We start from the raw sequence: 21766 nt of genomic DNA, 5'->3' as shown, positions 1-21766 counted from the left end.
GAGTCGGACTGAGAAGACCACCCAGCTGTCCGCTCCCAGGCCTGCAGCTGGCCCTGTGAGTCTCCTTAGGAAAGGTCTCAATCTTGCCACAAGGGTGGGGCTAGGGTAGTCCCAGGCCCAGCTGACTCAGCTTGTGCTGGTTTCAGGCACAAGCATGATGGTGGAGAACATGGCAGTCCGCCCAGCACCACACCCTGGCACCGTCATTTCCCACTCCGTGGCGATGCTGATCCTCATAGGCTCCCTGGAGCTCTGATCCTGGAACCCCTCCCTCTGCGCCGCAGCTGGACGCCACCTCCGACGGACACAGCCAGCCCCTTCCTGCTGCCAAGGTGGCCTGACACTGTGCCAGAGAGTGGCTGGTTTTAAATACCTACTTTAAACAGTGCCCTTTTTGTAGGAGGTAGGATATTTTATATTCTGCCGCAGGATAGAACCCACGCAAGGATTTTCTTTAAATTGAGAGGCACCAGGCAGTAACTTCCATGATGACACTGACGCCTATACCTGAGCTCTAGGCTGCCTGGAGGGAAGGAACAGGCCCATGGGAAGAAGGGGGTTTTAAAAACATGTCTTCAACTCAGCAGAGATGGAACTCTGGGACCCTATACGGACTCCGCCACTTGAGAGCAGTCCTAGGCCCGGCAGGAACACCAGACATGAACAGGTTGAAGAACTGGAGCGAAGTGCACACCTCACCATCCTTCAGTCTAAGGAAGAAGGGCAAGCCCTGGGACCAAGAACTCTCCTGCCTTCTCCCTTGAGCAGCAGCAAGGACCCTGACGCTGTCCCCGATAACTCCCTAGGGGCTCCTGCCTGCCCAAGCGGCTGAGAACCAGCGCCCCGATGCCTGAGGCTGGGAGCCTGAGCCCCTTCAGCTTTGAGGGGGGTGATACTCCAGGCTGTTTGGGGTGGGAGCCAAAAAAAGTTGAGAGGCCAGGGCCCTTGGTGGAAAGGGGCACCAGCCTTGGTCTGAGATAGTCACAACCCAGGTGACGATGCCCTCTCAGCCAACACTGCCAACCTGACCCTGTCATCCCGATTGACAGCGCCACTTCAGGTGGCTGGGTGACTAAAGGGCTTGTCTTGGTGGGGTCTCCCACCCCTCCAAGACCCATTCTGCACAGTCCCTCCAGGGTTTGGGCAGGAGATGGCCAATCATGCGCCCACCTCTCCCTCCAGTGCTGCCTGCAGTCAGCTCGGCCTCCCCGACCTGCAGCCCCAGACTCTGCTCTCCCAGCACTGACTCACTCCTGCCTGGGAGGGGAATGCAGCATTCATGCTGTGTGTCCTGGTATTGGGAGGTTTCTGGGAAGGGCAGAGGATAAATGTGGCCCTGCCTGCTCCCAGGTATACCTAGGACCACCTGGCCAGATCCGCTCCCAGACGGCCTTGGACTGCTTGCATTTCCCCGGAGAAAAAGGGGTTAATAAATGGGCCATCCTTTCCTGAGCTCTGGGTATACTACCAGTCACAGAACGTCAGAGCTGGAAGAAGCCTTAGAGCTCAACTTCTTCAAGCCCCTCACTTTACAGATGAGGAAATGGAGGTGGTCCAGAGAGGGTCTGGGATTCCCAAGGTCACACAGCCCAGAAGAGATGGGGCTGGGTTAAGAACTCGAGTCTTCCACCTTTCTGTTCAAGGCTGTTTGTCTACCCAGAGGAAGGAGGCACTGCTGAATGGCTATGGCCTGGCTAAGAAGGTGGTTAGTCAGTAGGGTATGAAAATTCTACTTCAAGGGGTTCGGATTGGTGATCATGGGGATTGGCATGGCTGGGTTCCAGTCCAAGGTGTGGGCAGAGCTTCTACCAAACTTCAACATGGAGGGCTGACTTGAAGCTCCCTGTCACCCTCACTCTTGCCCCAAGAAAAGAGGCCAAAGCAAGAGCAGATTCCCTAGGCAAGAGCAGCAGCACAACTAGGAAACCCCAAAGCCCATGCTCCGACAGGTGGCCCTTCACAGGGGGCAGCGGGACAGGCATCTTGAAGGGCATATGTCCTCGGAAGCTCCGAGCCTGTTTTCTGTAGTTTACAGTTAGAGCTCTATTTTGTTATGGTTTTTTAAACTTTTAAGTCCTGCTCTATTTTCCTGGGCAGGTTTATGTTGATGTTTACCCACTACAATTTTTTAAAAATATAAGCTCACATGCCTTTTCCCTGCCACAGCCAAACCCCCACTGCACCCTACCCACCCACCCCTAGCCCAGGTCAGCTTTCCTGGAGCTGGCTAATCAAAGCCTCCTCACCTTTTCCCAACCCTTACAAGCAAGGGTGCTAGGGGCTCAGCTATACGACCATTCTCCCTGACAGGGAGTCCAAACTTGGCCTAGCATCCCTCCTGGCCCCCCTCTGGCCACGACTTGGCCTGTGCCTGGTTCTCTATCAGAAAGGGGATGCTGAACAAAACCTCCTTCCAAGTTTTATCCAATTCGTTCTTCATTGCCTCGGGCTGCATCAGGGGAAGCAGGGGACAGGTGTCCGGTTGCTGGGCCGAGGGAGGAGCTGGTTTGGCATAGGACCTAACCAGTGAAGCTGGAGGCTACAGCCACTAAACTTGCTTCAGGCCAACGATAGTTACTCACAAGTAAGTACCTTAATGCTAATGAGGTCCACTAAAAAGGGGAGGAAGGCAGACCTCCTGGGAGACCCACGAAGGGTTTTTAACCAGGGAAAACTGAGCCCCAGGAAAACCTAACCACTGGGCAGGCAGAATTTGTTTGAGGGATAGAACGACAATAAAATAAATGTTCCTGCAGCCTGAGATTTCAGGTAGAGTACTGACTAAGGTTTAATAAGACAATAGGTGACCTGAGGACATGCAAGCTTGTAAAATGCAACAGCCTCCTGCTAGAGTGACTTGTACATGAGCTTGCTTGCAGAAGACTAGATTAGATGTTTCTCAGGATCCCCTCCTGCGCAGGGGTTCTCTGATTTTCGTGTTCTCTGCCCAGATGGGCTGGGGGAGTTGAGAGTGTGCTTATTTTCACTGTGATCATGAGACCACAGTTCTGGGTTATCTCCTCTCACACATCAAGCCCCAGAGGAGGCGGCAAGAGGAACAGCCACAAACAAGTACTTTACCCCACAGCTTAGTGGCCAGTAAACACCCTGGGGACTAGGAAAAGGAACCACCTGTAGGCACCTCTCCAGGGCCTAGGGAGACAAGTGTCCTCTCTTCTGCATACATTTGGGCTCCCCTTACAGAGCCCTTTGCCCTGGCTCTCTGGTCCTTGTTGCTCTAACAGTCCAGATGTACACCCAGCCTCAGGGGGAAGGCAGCTCTCTCCAGACAGAGTCTCAGGGCCCAGCAAGGTCAGGTTATCTGCTTTCATTCAGGGCAACAAATGATACAAATGGTGCCAGGGAGTGGCAAGGCCACGGGGGTAGGTGGGGGTGTCTTTTTCTTTTCATAAAGTAACAACAGACGAGACTGAGGTTAAATATCAGAAAAAAACCTCTGGAATGACCTTCCTCATTCCAGGAGGCCCTGGAATAAGGAAGAGGCTTCTTTCTGAGGGAGCTTTGAGGAATTTTGACAGCTGTTGACATGGGATTTGGGAAAGGTGAAGCTGTGACTGGAGGGGCAGGAGATGGTCCAAGTGTCCATCCAGAGATGAGACTCTTAGAATCAAAGTGTTCAGCCCAGGAAGTCTTGGAGATCCCACCTTCTGTGGCCCTGCACCTTACGGGAAGCCATTAAGGGGGCTCATCTAGGAATTCTGGTTACAGCCCAGTGCTCATCCCAGCATATGCTGCCTCTTTAGGGCAGCCCCAAGGGCCAGCCAGCCTGTACTCTGGGCAAGAGCCCAAAATGGCTAGGAATGTTTGACTCCCTTAATCTCTTCCCCAGCTACAGAGGAATCTTTTCTCTGCCTGGTCTCAGAATGGGACTGCCAACTGGCTCATTGGTGGGAGACACAGTATCCTCAAACCTGTGGCCACTGGCATGACAGTGGTGCTCTGTCTCCCTGGGTGAGACCCACCCTAGGCTTCCTCCTGGATGTGATGGGGATTGCCAGAGAGGCTCTTAGCATAAAAGGCATTAGGTGGGCATTTTTCTGTGTGCCCCCAAAAAGCTCCATGGAAACAGGCACCTGGTAGCTGCGGAACACCCGTGGACTTGTGTATGTGGTCATAGGCTTTGGGAAGACAGGACGTAAAGGAAAATGAGAGAAACAAAATGGGTCAGATAGCTTTGGCCACAGCCCCAGGCAGCCTTTGGGGCCTATGACACTTAGTGCCCTTAGATGGGATACATCTTGCCTCGGCCCCAAGACTCCTCCAACTTACCCGTCCCATCCGGGGCCTGCACAGCTTAGAGAGGCTCACAGCTTGGCAAATGCTAGGGCTTCATCAGACCACTGACTTGACTCAGTGTTTGTTAAAATGGAACCACTCCCGTTGGCCTACTGTTTCTCTCCTGTACTTCTTGTAATGATAGTTATTTATTGACTCTGGTAGCAGGCAGTTCTTAAATAAAGATGGTTTCTCAACCTGTTGGGGAAGCTGGCACGAGCTGTGGGTGTTATCATCAGGCTAAAGCATACCTCCTTGTCCTGTTCTTCACTCCAGAGGCTTTTATCCAAGAATTTCTTTACCCCCTACACAGTGAAATATAAGTAAGTTACAACATACAGTCTATATTGCTTCATCCAGTCCCAGGAGGAGGGAAGAATTAGGCCAAGATCTTAAGGCAGGTCCAAGCAGAGCACAAGCAGGCATTTGGCTAGAATCAGTTGGCTTTACCTAATACAGTGGCAGTAAACAATGCTTATGTGATGGTACTGCTTCAAGGTGGCCTGATTTTTAAGACATCTTTGAGGTGTTGACTCAGTGGTCCCAAAGGAAAGTCTCCCTGCAGATATATTAATGATACCCAACTGGTGAGAACGAGGCTGCTGCCTCTACTCTTGGTTCACAGCAGCCACAAGGGTTTGAATTACTAGTCACTTTCCAGCCACACTTTCTCACACATTCGATAACCATTTATCAAACTTTTTTTTTTTTTTTTTTGAGACAGAGTTTCGCTCTTGTCGCCCAGGCTGGAGTGCAATGGCATAATCTCAGCTCACTGCAACCTCTACCTCCTGGGTTCAAGCGATTCTCCTGCTTCAGCCTCCTGAGTAGCTGGGATTATAGGCACCTGCCACCACAACTGGCTAATTTTTGTATTTTCTAGTAGAGACAGGGTTTCACCATGTTGGCCAAGCTGGTCTCCAACTCCTGACCTCAGGTGATCCACCCACTTCGGCCTCCCAAAGTGCTGGGATTATGGGCGTGAGCCACGTGCCCGGCCTATCAAACTTTTATTACAGATGAAAATGTGTGTGGAGATACACTTGCACGACTCTGCGTTTTGAGTCTTTCAGTGCAAAGCAGGTAGGGCTCCATGCTGACTACGCCCCCAGCTTTTTTCAGGGAAGAGGGAGATGGTGAATGGAGGCCTCAAGACTCATTAGCTGTGTGCCTGGAAGCCCAGGCTGACAACAAGCCTCCGGAAGGGGCCTGTACGGACACCAGTATGATATCACAAAGCGGTCATCTCTTCCACTTTGCCCCCAAAGGGGATGTGGGAACACCAGCCACTCTAAAACCCAAATATTAGTCCAGTCAGCATCCCCTTGACCCTGCAAAGGTAGATTACCTGCACAGAATTCAACAGGTTTTGCTTTACTAACACAACTGAGCATCTTTTGTTCTCTTCTCTGCTCAATCCCTTCACATCCTTAGAGTCAAAACTCAAGAGCCCAATGCACAGAGGGTTATAATGCCAGAACTGTGCAATAGTCCATCCCATGCTTGACTACTGGCTGCAACAGAAGACTGCAAAAGTTACTCAGTCTCTCCATCTGGAAAATGGGACATAGTACCCATCAGTCTTCCTCCCTCCTCAGCAATGTCATGTTGAGTTCATTAAAGTAGGATATTTTATGGTCTTCTAGTGTCAAGACTGCTTGCTTAAAGTACAGCAAGCTATCTCCTGAATGTCTCAGCAAGTTGTCCCGTACTGAATGCTTCATCAATAATATTCCTGAACTCATGTCCCGTACTTCAGTTTACCTCACAGGATCTCACTGGATCCTCACAATCACCTATTTCAAAGATGATGTCAGGTAGCTTGCCCCATTACACCATCAACATCAGAACAAGGCCCAGAACCCAGGTCTTCTGAAATCTATCCCCTCTGAAGTAAACAGAATGGGGGTAAGGGTATGTGTAAAATGTAAGATCTTTTTTAAAATAAGAGCAACAGTAAAATGACTCCCTATGCCTGGGCCTCAGTCAGTGGTTCTCAACCTTAGCCATATATCAGAACCATCTAACAACCTTAAACAACAAAGATGCTCTGAACTCATGATATACATCTAGGACACTGAGACAGCCTAGGAGCAATGACTCCCCAGTAGCAATGAGCACACCCAACATGCAAACCTTGGTTTCTCAATGCTACTCCCCACACTAAGAGGAACCAGGGTTCCTTGGGGAAAGACCAGATTCAGGTTTGGGGCAAGGAGAGTCCAAATGTGAATCTGAGATACCGTGTTGTACTAGAAGCAAGAAAATGCTCAATGTCAAATAAAACCACAGCAAAAGGGCAAAAGAGCTTGCCTGAGGGGACTCCTACTGGCCAAAATTGGGGACAATTTGAACATCAAGATAATGATCATTTGTACACCAAACCCCCATGACACGCAATTTACCTATGCAACAATCCTGCACATGTACCCCTAAACCTAAAAAGTTTAAAAAAAGATAAAATGATAATGGATTATATATAGCTCACTGAATAAGAAGAATCTATTGAGACCTCAAAAATAAAGAGGGTAAAAAGAGTAAGCTCTTCTTTATAGAGAAATGCAGGCTAATATAGGTAAGATGAACATAAAGAATTGCCAGTTTGCAGTCCCCAACATGTAATGTTCAACAAGGCAAAAACAATGGATGCCAAAATATGTGAAGAGTTTTTGGAGAGCCATATAATCATAAAGTATTACCCCACAGACTATGAATTACAAAGGGGAAAATACACACACACACACACACACACACACACACACACACACACACTGGTGGTGAGATCTGGCCATCCACCACCTTAACCAAATGATCAAGCTTATTATCAATAGTGGGTCAACCTTGGCAGGGCGCGGTGGCTCACGCTTGTAATCCCAACATTTTGACAGGCCGAGGTGGGCGGATCACCTGAGGTCAAGAATTTGAGACCAGCCTGGCCAACATGGTGAAACCCCATCTATAGGCGTGGTGGCACATGCCTATAGTCCCAGCTACTCAGGAGGCTGAGGCATCAGAATCACTTGAACCCGGGAGGCAGAGGTTACAGTGAGCCGAGATTACACCACTGCACTCTAGTCTGGATGATACACTAAGACTCCATCTCAAAAAACAAAAACAAAAACAAAAACATGAGCCTTGTAATGTGGTGCAGTTAAGTACATATCTACATAGGGCTCTTGTCAAAAATGTTTAAGATTCATTCCTCATGAATCTACTCATGAGGAAATGGCAAATACAAATTATGGAATCTTATCTAAGACAACTGGAGTAAATTATTCAACGAAATCAATGTCATGAAAGACAAAGGAATGCAGGAGATCTGTTGTAAAAGAAGATACTTAAGAGAAACATAACACATGAACTTCTATTTGATCCTGGATCAAAAATGAAATTAAAAAGCTGTTAAGATTTTGGATATTGAGGAGAAGTGAATACAGGCTGAGTATCCCTTATCCAAAATGTTTGGGACCAGACATGTTCCAGATTTCAGACTTTTTCAGATTTTGGCATCTTTGCATTATACTTATAGGTTAAGCATCCCAAATCCAAGAAATCCGAAATCTAAGCTCTTCCAATAAGCATTTCCTTTGAGCACCATGTTGGTACTCAAAAAGTTTCAAGTTTTGGAGCATTACAGATTTCAGGTTTTCATACTTGGGATGCTCAACTTGTATAAACTATATAAGATTAAGAAATTGTTAAATTTTGGCCAGGTCCAGTGGTTCACACCTGTAACCCCAGCACTTTGGGAGGCCGAGGCAGGTGGATCATCTGAGGTCAGGAGTTTGACCAGGCTGGCCAACATGGCGAAACCCCGTCTCTACTAAAAATACAAAAAAATTAGCCAGGCATGGTGGCGGGCACCTGTAATCCCAGCTACTCAGGAGGCTGAGGCAGGAGAATCACTTGAACCTAGGAGGCAGAGGTTACAGTGAGCTGAGATCACACCATTGCACTCCAGCCTGGGCTACAAGAGCAAAACTCCATCTCAAAAAAAAAAAGAAAAGAAAGAAATTGTTAATTTTTTGTTGTTGTTTTTGAGACAGAGTCTTGCACTGTCGCCCAGGCTGGAGTGCAGTGGCGCAATCTCAGCTCACTGCAAGCTCCGCCTCCTGGGTTCACACTATTCTCCTGCCTCAGCCTCCCGAGTAGCTGGGACTACAGGCGCCCGCTACCACACCAGGCTGATTTTTGGTACTTTCAGTAGAGACGGGGTTTCACCGTGTTAGCCAGGATGGTCTCGATCTCCTGACTTTGTGATCTGCCCGCCTCGTCCTCCCAAAGTGCTGGGATTACAGGTGTGAGCCACCGCGCCTGGCCAGAAATTGTTAATTTTCTTAGTGTGATAAAGATATTGTGGTTACAGAGAACATCCTTATTAGGAGATGCATACATGGTTTAAGAGTTAAGAGTTGCAATGTCTGTGACTAGCTTTCAAATGGTTTAACAAAATCAATCTATATTGAGAAAGATAATTGTGACAAAATGTTAATTCCTGGTGAATTTTGGTAAAGGTTCTATGCATGGTCACCAAACATTTCTTTCAGCTTTTCTATGGGTTTGAAATTTTTACAAGTTAAAAGTAAAATAAATAATAGAGATCCTTTGACCATAATTTAAACTGAATTAGCATTGTCAGGATTAGAGCTCAAGAACCTTTATTTTTCACAAGGTCATCCAGATGATTCTAACACACATCTAGAGAATCGCTGGTCTTTGGTTTCTGCTACCTCCTGTAGTCAGAGAAAAGTGAGAGGAAGAGATGTTGTAATTCTCTCAGTAGAATTAGCTCAGCTGGTGGCCAAGAGCCTTTCCCTGATGGTTCCACAAGCCAATTATCTCAGACACGGTCCGAATGGCCTCGGAGTCTTAAGACTGGATTTCCTATGGAGGAATCAAAGTACTAATCCTCCTTTGGGGGCCTTGGCTGCTGTAAGAAACCAATACTTGACCTTCCCAGGAATAGAAGCTTCAGGGCACTGAAAGAGCTAAAAGGACTGGAGTGGAGGCAAGCCAAGGTGCTGTCTGAATGGTAAGAGGAAACCTACCAGGTGAAGGATCTAGTGTTTTGCCAAGAAATTCAATTTAATACCAAACGGGATTTACCTGGGCAGAACAGGCAATTTGTTAATATTTAGTGACTGTTACACACCTGAGTTGGATGTCATTACTAACAACCCCTGCCATAGGCTTATGCACTGCACCCCCTGCCCCCAAAAGCAGACAACTGGTTTAATGTCTATTCTAAGAAACCTGAGGAAAATGAAGCCAGACTGATTATGGGACAATTTAAATAAATACAAGAAACTGAAGAGCAGAAAAAGTTAGGTCTCCATACAGCTACTGTGAATTACTTTTATTGAAAAAAAATGTTCACTAAAAAGGCTGAATACATCCCTCTACATGAATACACAGCTCAGAAGAGGGGAAATGGAGGTGGGGAGGCATCCAAGTCATAAAGGGTAGAAAATGAATGCAAGCTTCTTAGAACTCTTCCCAGGAACACAGGCAATGCTTGCAGTTTCCTGGGTACCCAATGGGCAGGGAAGATCAGGAAGAGATCCATGGGACATAAGGAAGTTAGATTACTGCGCATAGCTCCCAGGAGATTGTCCCCTCCATTTCTCCCACTCATTCTTTTGGCTGTGGGAGTGTTCCCTCTAAGCTGATCCACTACCCGCAGCTGGAACACTCCCCTAAAAAGCTAGCTTGGCTTCCTGGGCAGCCAGTTCTTCAGGAGCAAGGCTGTTAAGTTCTTGAAGCTGTCACCGCTGCAGGCCCCCCCTCAGCGCACAGAGGACAATCCTCACCAACACGCCACCAACCACTCCAATGGCAATTCCTATTCCCAAGGCTGACGCCACCTTCTTTTTCCACTTTGGGTGGTGAGGCTTGGAGTAGCTGTCCAGATTAACTTCCAATCCCTCATCTATTAACTTCTGATCCTCAGTAAGTGACTGATGGAAATTCAGATTCACCAAGTTAGGAGGAAGGACCCTCAACCCAAAATAGAGCCTCTTGACAAGTCTCAAGTTTTTTACCAGCTGCACATCACAGCGGTATGTCCCAGAGTCATACTCCTGAGCATATTTAAACTTAACAAAGTGGGAGTTGGCTTGGAAGGGTTTGAAGACCTCATCGTCAGTGGAGATGACACCTCGAGCAAGTCTCCAGGTGAACCGGAAAGCTTCCTGTCCAAACTCCAAGATGTCTGAACTCAGACAGCTAAGCTCAAATTCCTTGCCAATGAGAATGGTGAAATGGAGCATCCCACAGATCCAGTTGGTCAGACATTCTAAGCGCTGAGTCTGACATTTCCTTCTCACTCCATCAGGGCCCACCTCACAGACGGTCTCCTCCTTATAGCCAAGGCCACAGGTGACAGTACAGGTTGTGGCACTGATGATAACTTTCCCCACAGCTTCTTGCAGCTTCTCAGGGATGGCCAGTGTTTTAGGTGTAGTCACCACCAAAGGCAGGTAGAAGGCCAACCCCAGGCTCCCAAGGACAAAACTAGTGGCTAAAACCTTCATGTCTCGGTAGGCGTTTTGCCACCCTCAGCCAGCACCCACAAGGTATTCCAGTTGAATCCTCTATAAATCATAACTTGATTCCTTTGACATGAGATATCCTTCAAAGTCAAAAGATATGATGCATGTATTGTCAATAAAACAACACAACTTAATAAATAAAAGTCCAGTCCTTATAAACAGGTGAGGCCACAAGGCAGGAAAAAAATCACAATGGTGTTGCTTTACTATCTATCGTTGTTAATAAAATAACCACCTTACCTACTAGTCTTCATGCTTTTTTTTTTTTTTGAGGCAGGGCCTCACTCTGTCAACCCAGGCTGGAGTGCAGTAACATACATGATCACAGCTCACTGCAGCCTCAACCTCCTAGGCTCAAGTGATCCTGCCACCTCAGCCTCCTAGGTAGCTGGGACTACAGGTGCAGGCTATCACACCTGGCTAATTTTTCTATTTTTTGTAGATACGGGGTTTCACCATGTTGTCGAGGCTTGTCTCCAACTCCTGGGCTCAAGCAATTCACCCACCTCAGCCCCCCAAAGTGCTGGGATTACAGGCATGAGCCACCGCGCTGGCCGTTTTCGTGTTCTCTTAATGACTTTAAATCCACCTCTTGGGAAGACAAAGAAGAAAAGACTTCAGAAACTGAAGTAAATTTCCAGATTACCTCAAATGCATAGTGAAGTTACACTCTTCCTCACCCTTCCCCTTCCCCTCTATAAACTAGGATCTAAATTAAGGGTTTCAAAAGCCCCAGTTAAATGTCACCAAATAAAACAAATACTAAAGTCTAAAAAAAGGAAGATTAACTTGAATTAATGTTCCTAAACTTCCTATAAAAAGGATTAAGAACTCTGGACTAGGAGGCAAGTAACTTACCCTTCCTGAATTTCTGTTTCCTCCTTTGTAACTTAAGACCTCCTTGCCTATCTGAGGAAGGTCACTTAGAGCATTGAATGATATACTGTACGTGAGAACACTTTGTAAAGTGTGAAACACTGTTCAATGTGTAAGGAATTTTAAATAGAAATGGAAATTCATAAAGACAAGGGCCAAGATGACCTTTTCAAATCAGAATGTTTAAGGTTATGTTAAAGGCAGCTCCTCTCCCCCTTTTAGGCACTCTTCCTTCCCAAGGATACAAAGATATATTTTGAGTGAGAGGATGCATGATGCTCCCTGACTCTTGGCCTACTCCCTTTACCCTACAGAATAGAGCTCATTATTCACGTAGGTCAAGGTTGCTATGAAACAGCTATGATGTCAAAGATGGAGTTCTCAATCACATAAAAGATTAATACGTAGACCCTCAAGTTTGACATTAAAATCAAAGACTTACATAGACTTTGTGAAACATCTTATCTTTAGGAGACAACGAGCATTTAATAAATTTTAAAGCTGCTTCATTCAAAAAAAAAAAAAGGCTAATAAGAATTCAGCCGTACTTACTTAGACTTGAAGAAAGGTCCTTGGAAGGCGGGAACTTCCTAGCATGCATTTTTGTAACCTCCAGAATGCCTAGCCCTACGGCCTCTTCAGAGTAATTGCAAAACTATATTGAGTTAAATAATTGGAAGACAGATCATTCCTAGATGATCTTTTTGATCAACAACTTTTCCACTTGCATCATTTATTTACAATCTCATCTAGAGGCAGAAATCTAGACTACCTGTCCACTCCCTATCCCTTCCAGATCTATCTTTCCACACCGAAAGATCTAGTATCAACACAGGAAATCACATTTTCCTTTGTACTAAAGCAAAGTGGCCAGAGAGTTCCAGAAGTGAGCAGTGTTTACAAATAAACATCTACACCTGTTCTTTAATAAACATCCGATTTTATTTACAAAGCATTAAAGCTTCAGCAAGAAGTACCCAAGGCTAAGTCTCATCTTGTACAAAACTACAGATTTTTTTTTTTTTTTTTTTTTTTTTTGAGATGGAGTCTTGCTCTGTCACCCAGGCTGGAGTGCAGTGGCGCAATCTCAGCTCACTGCAACCTCTGCCTCCTGTATTCAAGCAATTCTCCTGCCTCAGCCTCCCGAGTAGCTGGGATTACAGGCGCCCGCCACCACGCCCAGCTAATTTTTGTATTTTTAGTAGAGACGGGGTTTCACCATGTTGACCAGGCTGGTCTCAAACACCTGACCTCAGATGATCCACCAGCCTCAGCCTCCCCAAGTGCTGGGATTACAGGTGTGAGCCACCGTGCCCAGCCCAGAATATTTTTAAAAACAAAATTTTGGGGGTGGCAGGGCAGGGATGACAAAAAGGAAGAAGAGAATATACATATATTGTACAAATCAAATAATTCAAATTGAAATGGATAGAAGGTTTTTTAAAAGTTGAAAAAAAAATTCCAAAAACATAAATAATTATTAGGAGCTACTGCCAGAGACAATCTGACAGGGCTGAAGATGATTTTCTCAGTAGCCAGTTTAGGAGGTGGACATAGCACAAACATCCAAATGCACAGGCAGAGGAAACCAAGCTACTTCACACATGGAAAGATGGCAGAAACCCTCTAAGTCCCATAGTTTGCACACTGCTGCAGTGTACAGTGCAGAGGACTGGAATGGATATAATGTCTGCAAAACAAAAACATGTCTAGTGAGCCATCTACTAATCTCGACCACTGGTCTAACTCATGACAGTCTCAAAATGAATATTTAAGAAAAAAGTAGTGGCATCTAAAAATATAGACGTTTTGCAACTGATTCAGGGAGAGCTCTTTCTTCAACTACTGAATATACTGGTTCTAAATGATGGAGTGAGACAAAGAGGCTCTTGCTGACGTGCTCTACTTTGATTTCTATCCTAAAATCTAACAGGTAATCAATGTGTTTGGCTACCTATAGGAGCATCCACCAACTGATATCATTTTTTTTTTTTTTTTTTGAGATAGAGTCTCATTCTGTCACCTAGGCTGGAGGGCAGTGGTGCGATCTCCACTCACTGCAACCTCTGCCTCCCAAGTTCAAGTGATTCTCCTGACTCAGCCTCCAGTGTAGCTGGGATTACAGGCATGCACCACCACGCCCAGCTAATTTTTGTCTTTTAATAGATACAGGCTTTCACCACGTTGGCCAGGCTGGTCTTGAACTCCTGACCTCGGGTGATCAACCCGCCTTGGCCTCCCAAAGTGCTGGGATTACAGGCGTGACCCACCACGCCCGGCTCACCAACTGATATATTTCACAGTAAGCACAGTATTTAAATTCTCCTTTTAAAATATTGAAGAAAAAAAAAAAAAGACGATCCAGATTAAGCACTTCCAGTCAGCTAAAAACGCCACTCAGAGAAGCTACTGAGCCCTTTTCACACCTGGTTTCCTAATGGGATTTTCAGAGAATTTCAAACACCAAATGTACACATCTATCCAATCTGCTATTTTTATATAAAGAACAACAAATGTCAAAAAAAAAGCTAAGCAACCTTTCACAGAAAGGAAGTGACTGAAAACACAGTAAGAAAAAGGAGCACAGGTATAGGCAGGGAAAAATGCAATGACTGATGAGGATAGATTTCCACAGGCAGTGATACAAAAAATTCACCTTGATCTTTGATTTGAACTATGTGGTTGCTGCTTTGATTCTGGATGGTTTTACTTTACTCCTTGCATAGATTCCCCTACCCCAGTAAAAAAGTAGCTTGTTGAGAGACACCTGGGTTTGTTTCCATCTCTGGAAGCCAGCACAGGTAAAGCAATATAAACTATTGATGATTCTTTGCTGGAGATGGATAAAACTAGCTATCTTCAAAAACCATGATTAATGACAATGAACCAATATTGGAGGGAAACATGCAATGAGAGGAAAACAAGGGAAAACCCTGAATTGTTACAGCCCAGCTTCTTGAGCAAAACGTGGTATGAGAGGAAGAGAGGGCCTTCATTGTTCCCTTTCTGAAAATTTGAAATCTTTCAAGCACTTTCTTTTCTGCCCATCCTTTGCACACAATATGGAAATATAGGAGGTATCTGGGGAGAGGAGAAGTTTAAAATGAGAGTATCCAACAAAAGCTTTCCTAGGATACCAGTAGCAAAATTTCAGATAAGAAGTCACTCAAAGACATGCATTGAGGACCGAAGGCAAATGGGAGATAGGAAATGACATGTCAAAATGACGCTGGGTACAATAAAGTTAGATGAGCAAAACATAAGTATCTTTTCTCCAGCAACATAACTAAGCATCAAAGTTTAAATGAGTCAAAATTCCTATCTGATGTCTTCACAAATCTTCATTCCTGAGAGTCTATTTGGACTTATGCTTGAAAGGGAAGGGAAGGTCGTATACTCTTCTTCCATAATTCACTTCTTCATTTAAACATAAAATTCACCCTCCCACCTCCTGGGTGGGAGGCACAGGCCTTTGTTTTAAATTAAAGTCAATTTTCAAATGACTGACACAGTGTCCAGAGGCCACATGATGGCAAAGTGAGAAAGAATGAAGAACTTCGAAGGTCTTCATAACAGTTCTGAGATTGCTCCTCCTGCTAAAGAGATTAGACACAAAAAGATTTCTTTTAGCTTCAATTTAGACCAGTTACTTGTAAGAACAGAAATACTGAATGCTGGATGATGCATTAGAAGCACACGTGGACCAAGAAATTCCCCTTTTTAAGAAAAGCCATAACCAACTCCAACTCCCAATTACTCTTTATTGAACAAAAAACAATCCAAATCCAAAACCCCCACCCCAATACTTTCCTCAGTACTGTCCCAAAGGGTTGGGGGAAAAGCAAAATGATCAGAGTTCTATTTTTTCTAAGCTGCTAACCATGCTCTAAGGTGCTAACAAATAATGTTTAACATTCCAAAAAGTGCAATGAGGAGAGGAGAAGAAATTTTAGGGTACCACACCTTTCAACCCTTCATATATTTTAAAGATTGATTAGTCACTAAATGATTAACAAGTGAGCAAGAAACCCTTTTCCCAGCACCACAGCTCCTTAAGTGACATACTTATCACCTTAGAATCCCAAATATGGTGAAATGTTCGTGAGAGCTACTGTCCACATTGCTACACACCAACAATGATCGATAAATAATATCCTGAATAGTACAATGAAATGAACACTTCCCTGATTATTCCATAGAAGCTGCTCAACCTCTGAGAGACATCGTTAAATGAGCTGCTGTGAAATATTAACTAGGAAGTGTAAAAAGAGAAGAAGGTGAAGAAAATCCTCCCAGGTGTCATTTGGAATGGCAGAGAGCATGCCACTTGAAGGTATAATGGTTAAAAAATAATCGCCCAAACTATGAAAGAAAAGTACCCATTTATATAACTTTGATTTTTGAAGTTCCTGCACAAATGAAAACTGGCAATAAAAATATATTCACATGTGCCTGAGAACAGACTGAAGTTACAATGAGATACAAACTTTCTACTGAATGTTACGCTGTTAAAAATCAAATTTAAACTTTTCATAGTTCAGTCAGATTAAAAGCTTACTTAGCAATGGTTTTTCAGATCTCTCTCAACATAAATCACAATGAATTCCTTGCATTGATTTTTTATTTATTTATTTTTATTTTTTTAGACAGAGTTTCACTCTTGTTGCCCAGGCTGGATTGCAATGGCGTGATCTCGGCTCACTGCAACCTCCGCCTCCTGGGTTCAAACGATTCTCCTGCCTTAACCTCCTAAGTAGCTGGGATTATAGGCGCCCACCACCATGCCTGGCTAATTGTTTTGTATTTTTAGTAGAGACGGGGTTTCACCATGTTGGCCAGACTGGGCTTGAACTCCTGTCCTCGAGTGATCCACCCGCCTCGGACTCCCAAAGTGCTGGGATTACAAGCGTGAGCCACTGTGCCCAGCTGCATTGATTTTTAAAAAACCTCCTGTGATAGAAAAATCCACTCCACAAGACTCAAATATCATGCCTTACCACTTTAAAGCAATTTTCACCAACTATTCCCACAGGTACCCTGACCAATTTAGTTGTAATCATCTAAAAATGAATACAACATTGCCATTTTAAACCTAAATCATAATAGGAGAAAGTGGCTTGATCACTAATCAACAGCATTAGTAATAGGCACTCAAGATGACTAATGAGCTACCTTATACTGGTTAGCTGAGGGCAGCTCATGTTTCTATACTGTCCTTGTTTTTCTGAATAGACAAAATAAATAAATAAAAGTCAAACAAAACAAAAGCTTGTTGAGGCATCAGGCAACAAATCAAAACCAGAGCAAGCAGTACTATGAGCAAGATAAGATACACAGAACTAGCAATATAGAAGACTCCAGCCAATTTAAAGACCTGACGCAGCAACTGCCCCCAAGGAAACATATTATTTAGCTACAACATAAAGGAAATCTCCAGTAATGTAATAAGTAGGAAAATTCAGCTCAAAATGACCAGCTATTATTGGTACTTTCCAGTAGCAGCCCAATCTAGGTTGGCCTAAGAGAACACTGAATCATGATTTCAAACCCTACCTTAGTTAGTTAATAACATCCCACAGAGTGAGAAAGACTACCTTGATTCTAGCAGGAATTCATAAATTAGTCTTCACAAGGAAAGGAAGGAAAGAGGGAGGGGAGAGAAAAACAAAGAGAGAAAAAAAAAAGAAAACTACCAAGCATAAAAAAAAAAAAAAAAAAAATCACAGATTCAGTAAGTGACTTGGAGGTGGTTCAGAGCCCTAGGGTGATGGGCTGGCACCAGGGCAGTGGTGTAGCGCAGCCCAAGACAGGGAAATCTGCATGGTGCCTGTCCACTCCCAGAAATGTCGCTTCTGCTCACTTTGGCCCTTGCCATCTCCAACAGACCCAGGTGTGCACCAACCCCTTCATGTCTACCATCCCATGAGGCCTTTAGAACATGTATGTAACCGACCACACCTTTGTCCCACTTTATTACTGATGTTTTTACTGCCAAGGAGCCCTAGCTCTTGGGCAATCCTTGAGCAATCACAGACAACTAGGAAACTGGTGATTCTGCTCACATCTCAAGTTTCTGGTCTCAGGACTGTCCTCTGGAGAGTATTTAAAGTAACTAAGAAGCATTTGATAGATAGTGCAGACTATGTTAGCCTGGTCCTTCCAAAAAGTCCCAAGCTCAGGGTTACCCTCACCAAGCTTCACTTTGGGTCCTCATTCACATAGAAAAATGTCCACATGAATGTGGGCCCTCTAGTGCTAGCCAACACTGACAAGCTGTTTGATAGGAAACAATTTTCTATAGCCCCAGATTCCAGATGGCCAGATTATCTCTATAGTGGTCTGTCTGCCAATTTTCCCTTGAAATGCATATTCTCCTGTTGCAACAGACAACAGACTATGGTAGCTTTGTTAGGGCTGATCAGTTTATGGAACAGTTTCTACAGTAACTGGTCAACTACAGATATTAACAAACAGTTGTCATTCATCTAACTTGGGTAGTAACACAGCCTACAACTATAATCCTACATTCAAATGATTTGGCTCAAATGCAGAAGTTGTCCATGGGGCAGGGGGCCAAAACCTTGAATCTACACATACAACCCTCAGACCGGAGTCATTTTTGAAGATGGTTTGGCCTCAGAAGTTTTGCATCAGGTTTCCTTTCTTAATACCTGGTGGAAAATCTACAATGACTATATACTGGCTTTTACTGAAAAACTCCAAGGTGTGGAAGAATATGAGATCCAAATGCCAGAGTTTCCCTGAGTGCTCTTGATGGGCCATATGCAAATCAGCAGCAGGTACCAGTCTGACTTAGAGCCCTCCAAGACGACCACGTTACTGGATAAAGCCCTACCCTCACCCAAACAATCCCATATAAAAACATGATAGGTTGCCCTAAAACAGACTTTTGATGGAATTATCTGTGATATCCAATTTCATCACTCTCCCCAAAATTTTCAACCTTCACAAAGATCCAAACCACTCTGCAGCTGGTCAATAAAGCCAGATGTAATCCTTCTGTGGAAGTCTTGGAACTATACCTCAATGCCCCTTTGAGGTTTTTGGGTTGTTTTTTAATTATTTTTTTCTTTTGTAGAGACAGGGTCTCACTATGTTGCCCAGGCTTGTCTCGAATTCCTGGGCTCAAGCAATCTGACCGCCTCAGCCTCCCAAAGTGCTGGGATTACAGGTGTGAGCCATTGCACCTGGCTGGTTTTATTTTTGTTTGAGACAGGGTCTCACTCTGTTGCCCAGGCTGGAGTGCAACAGCGTGATCATAGCTCACTGCAATATCAAACTCCTGGGCTCAAGCGATCCTCCTGCCTCAGCTTCCTATGTTACCAGGTGGGCCACAGATGTGCACCACCACGCCTGGCTAATTTTTTGATTATTTTGTTTCCCAGGCTGGTCTCAAACTCCTGGGCTCAAGCAATCCTCCTGTCTTGGCCTCTCAAAGTGCTGGGATTATAGGCATGAGCCCCTGCACCCAGCTCAAGGTTTTTTCTTGTTTGTTTGATTGGCTTTTACATAGATGGGGTCTCACCATGTTGCCCAGGCTGGTCTTGAACTCCTGGGCTCAAGAAATCCTCCTGCCTCAACCTCCCAAAGTGCTAGAATTACAGGCGTGAGCCTTATTTACCATAATTTCCTTTTGAAAAGCACATGATTAGGGATAGACACGTTTTAAGATGCTAGGAGATTATGTCCTAAAGTGTTTTAATTAATTATGTTTGGCCACATTTTAAATCACCCTTAAAATATTTTAGCTCTCCAGGCCAGGGAAATCTATTTAAACTTTAAATTGCATTTCTTCTGTAGTGGCATCAGTGTGTGCAAGAAGTGGGTTTGGAAGGATTGTTTTTATTTACATCTAGTCAATCTGCAATCTTTGTTGGCAATGCCCACGACTGCTCCAGGCTACTTTACAATATATACAAACATGCCGGGCATGATAGCTCACACCTGTAATCCCAGTACTCTGGGAAGCTGAGGTGGGTGGATCACTTGACGTCAGGAGTTCAAGATCAGCCTGACCAACATAGTGAAACCCCATCTCTACTAAAAAAACACAAAATTAGCCAAGCATGGTGGCGCATGCCTGTAATCCCAGCTACTCAGGAAGCTAGGTAAGAGAATCACTTGAACCAGGAGGCAGAGGTTGCAGTGAGCTGAGATCGCACCACTGTAATTCAGCCTGGGGACAAGAGTGAAACTCCGTCTCAAAAAAAAATAAAATTAAAAAAAAATATATATATATATATATACACACACACACACATACACACACACACGCACACACACACAGCATTATATGTATATATACACAAACACAGCCTTAGGTGGGTTGAATGTGGACGTGGTAACCATCAGTGCACCACCATAAATGTTGTCGGGAAAAAAATATTGGTACTCAGTGGTATGGTGTTGGGCTATCAAAAACTAAAGTCTAAATCTAGTAAACTTGAGGTGGAATACTCAAAATGATGAATAACTGTCTATTTCAGCTTCTCTGTAAGAGAATTCAGTTTACAGACAATGATTAAATGATGTAAGCTATAAATTAAACAAAGAATTCTGTTTTGCACTCTAGTCCACACATTTAGATTAAAATTTTAAAGTCGGGGGAGCCTGAATACAACCACTGATACGTTATCAATCCTATCTTTGAGTCTACCAAACTAGCCACAAAAAAATTGAGAATACTGTATTAACTAAAGCAGTGCTTCTATATAAAGCAAAAAAACAATTTCCAAAGCCCAATGTTTACACAGAAATGGATTCTAATTTGATTAACATTTTCTAAACAAGAGACCAATTAGCCTAGGCTCACAAGTATTTGGTAAGAAACAGAAATTGTTTTCTGTCCCCCAATAAAAATCCCTCAGTAATATAAAAGTGAGAAAACTCAAATATTATGTATCAAAAGGCTTAGGTGTTAAGAAACTACACAGATACTGTAGTTTCTGTCTTTTTGATCATTTCCTCCTGTTTTCAGATATTGGAAAAAAATCAAAAACCAAAACAAACCCCATCTTCTTCCTTAACATGATGGTACTAACAATTTCATTATTGCTTCTGGAATACTAAGAGAGAGAAAGCACTACCTGTGGGATCTGAACAATTTGAAGAGGGAGAGAAAAGATGCTACAGTGAACCAGTCAAGGACTATATAAAACAAGCTTGTACTTCTGGCTACTTGTCTGGCTCTTTGAGACAAAACAAACAAAAAACCTAAGAACAAATACGGATGAAGAAATGAATTAAACCAGAGGTTCTTACCCTTCTTTGGGTCATGAATTCCTACAGGAATCTGATGAAAGCTATGGACATCTTCCCCAGAAAAATATTCACATAATATTTTGCATATAACATCAGGGGAATGTAGATTTATTGAAAACTATTTACAGACCCAAGGTTAAGAGCCACTGAATTAAGCCAAATCTGGTTTAGCCTGCCCTTAGCAGCAGCTTAAAATTCAGAAATTATCTGCTGCTGGGAAAAAGGAGGGAAGAGAGGGGGAAAAAATGTTGCAGTTAAATGAAGTCAAGGGCTATACAAAGCAAGGCCACGAAGCAAGCCAGACAATGCTCCCAATGTGTCCTTACCTGTCAAGGGCTGGCTGAGTTCCGCCTGCACTTTACCCTTCGCTGATCCTTCCAGAGGTAAACCTCTGTCCCCTTTGTAGAGTTTCGGTTTAAATGGAGAATCTTTCTCTTTACCTTTTGATCCTTTAGGCCGGCCTGCTTGCTTCTTCTTGGATTTGCCATCCCCCTTCACACCCAGTAGTGGATGGACTTCTGTAGGACAGACAGGCATGGAAAGGAATCCACATGACACCAGTCTCATCACCCCAACCACAACTTTGTTGATCAAAGAATGCTGCTTTGTGTCCCAGATCAATTAATAATTATAAAGAGAAAAGTTTGTCTTATTTCTATAAGTATAAAACAGTGGTCATTAAATGAGAGATAGTTGCTTGGCCGAAAGGCACACATGGCTTATATTAAGCTGTCCAATCTGTGGCCCACAGGCTACATGCA

General features: G+C 44.2%; 3 protein-coding genes across 8 annotated transcripts in view; 1 reads left to right on the top strand and 2 right to left on the bottom strand.

Moving 5' to 3' along the window:
• Nucleotides 1-4505, top strand: part of CNTN2 (contactin 2) — a 34836-nt gene extending 30331 nt beyond the window's left edge. Inside the window, exon 23 of the mRNA XM_003822961.7 lies at nt 147-4505. Within this exon, the coding sequence (XP_003823009.2) occupies nt 147-256 (110 nt within the window). The 3' untranslated portion in view covers nt 257-4505. The remainder of the gene's footprint in view (nt 1-146) is intronic.
• Nucleotides 4506-9639: 5134 nt separating this feature from the next.
• Nucleotides 9640-12497, bottom strand: TMEM81 (transmembrane protein 81). Of its 2 annotated transcripts, none has more exons than XM_003822959.5 (2): nt 11706-12497; nt 9640-11438 (listed from the first exon to the last, which is right to left on the bottom strand). In XM_003822959.5, the coding sequence occupies exon 2, from the start codon at nt 10827-10829 to the stop codon at nt 10062-10064; it is 768 nt and encodes a 255-aa protein (XP_003823007.3). In that variant the 5' UTR covers nt 10830-11438; nt 11706-12497; the 3' UTR covers nt 9640-10061. The 2 variants fall into 2 exon arrangements, with proteins under 2 accessions (XP_003823007.3, XP_054965158.2); XM_055109183.2 differs by having other exon boundaries at nt 9640-10927.
• A 1706-nt stretch (nt 12498-14203) lies between these two features.
• The window catches only part of RBBP5 (RB binding protein 5, histone lysine methyltransferase complex subunit), a 34518-nt gene continuing 26955 nt past the window's right edge, over nt 14204-21766 (bottom strand). For 2 of the 5 annotated variants that reach the window (XM_003822957.4, XM_008976569.6), the window contains 2 exons: nt 21332-21523; nt 14204-15319 (listed from right to left, as the gene is read on the bottom strand). In XM_003822957.4, the coding sequence (XP_003823005.1) occupies nt 15291-15319; nt 21332-21523 (221 nt within the window). In that variant the 3' untranslated portion in view covers nt 14204-15290. The remainder of the gene's footprint in view (nt 15320-21331; nt 21524-21766) is intronic. The other 3 variants (XM_008976570.5, XM_003822958.4, XM_008976572.5) reach the window with 3 other exon arrangements.

This window comes from Pan paniscus, chromosome 1 (genome assembly GCF_029289425.2).
Source record: "Pan paniscus chromosome 1, NHGRI_mPanPan1-v2.0_pri, whole genome shotgun sequence".
Classification (NCBI taxonomy): Eukaryota; Metazoa; Chordata; class Mammalia; order Primates; family Hominidae; genus Pan; species Pan paniscus.
Note: the sequence above shows the minus strand (reverse complement) of the source record. Positions and strands in the feature narration are given on the sequence as shown.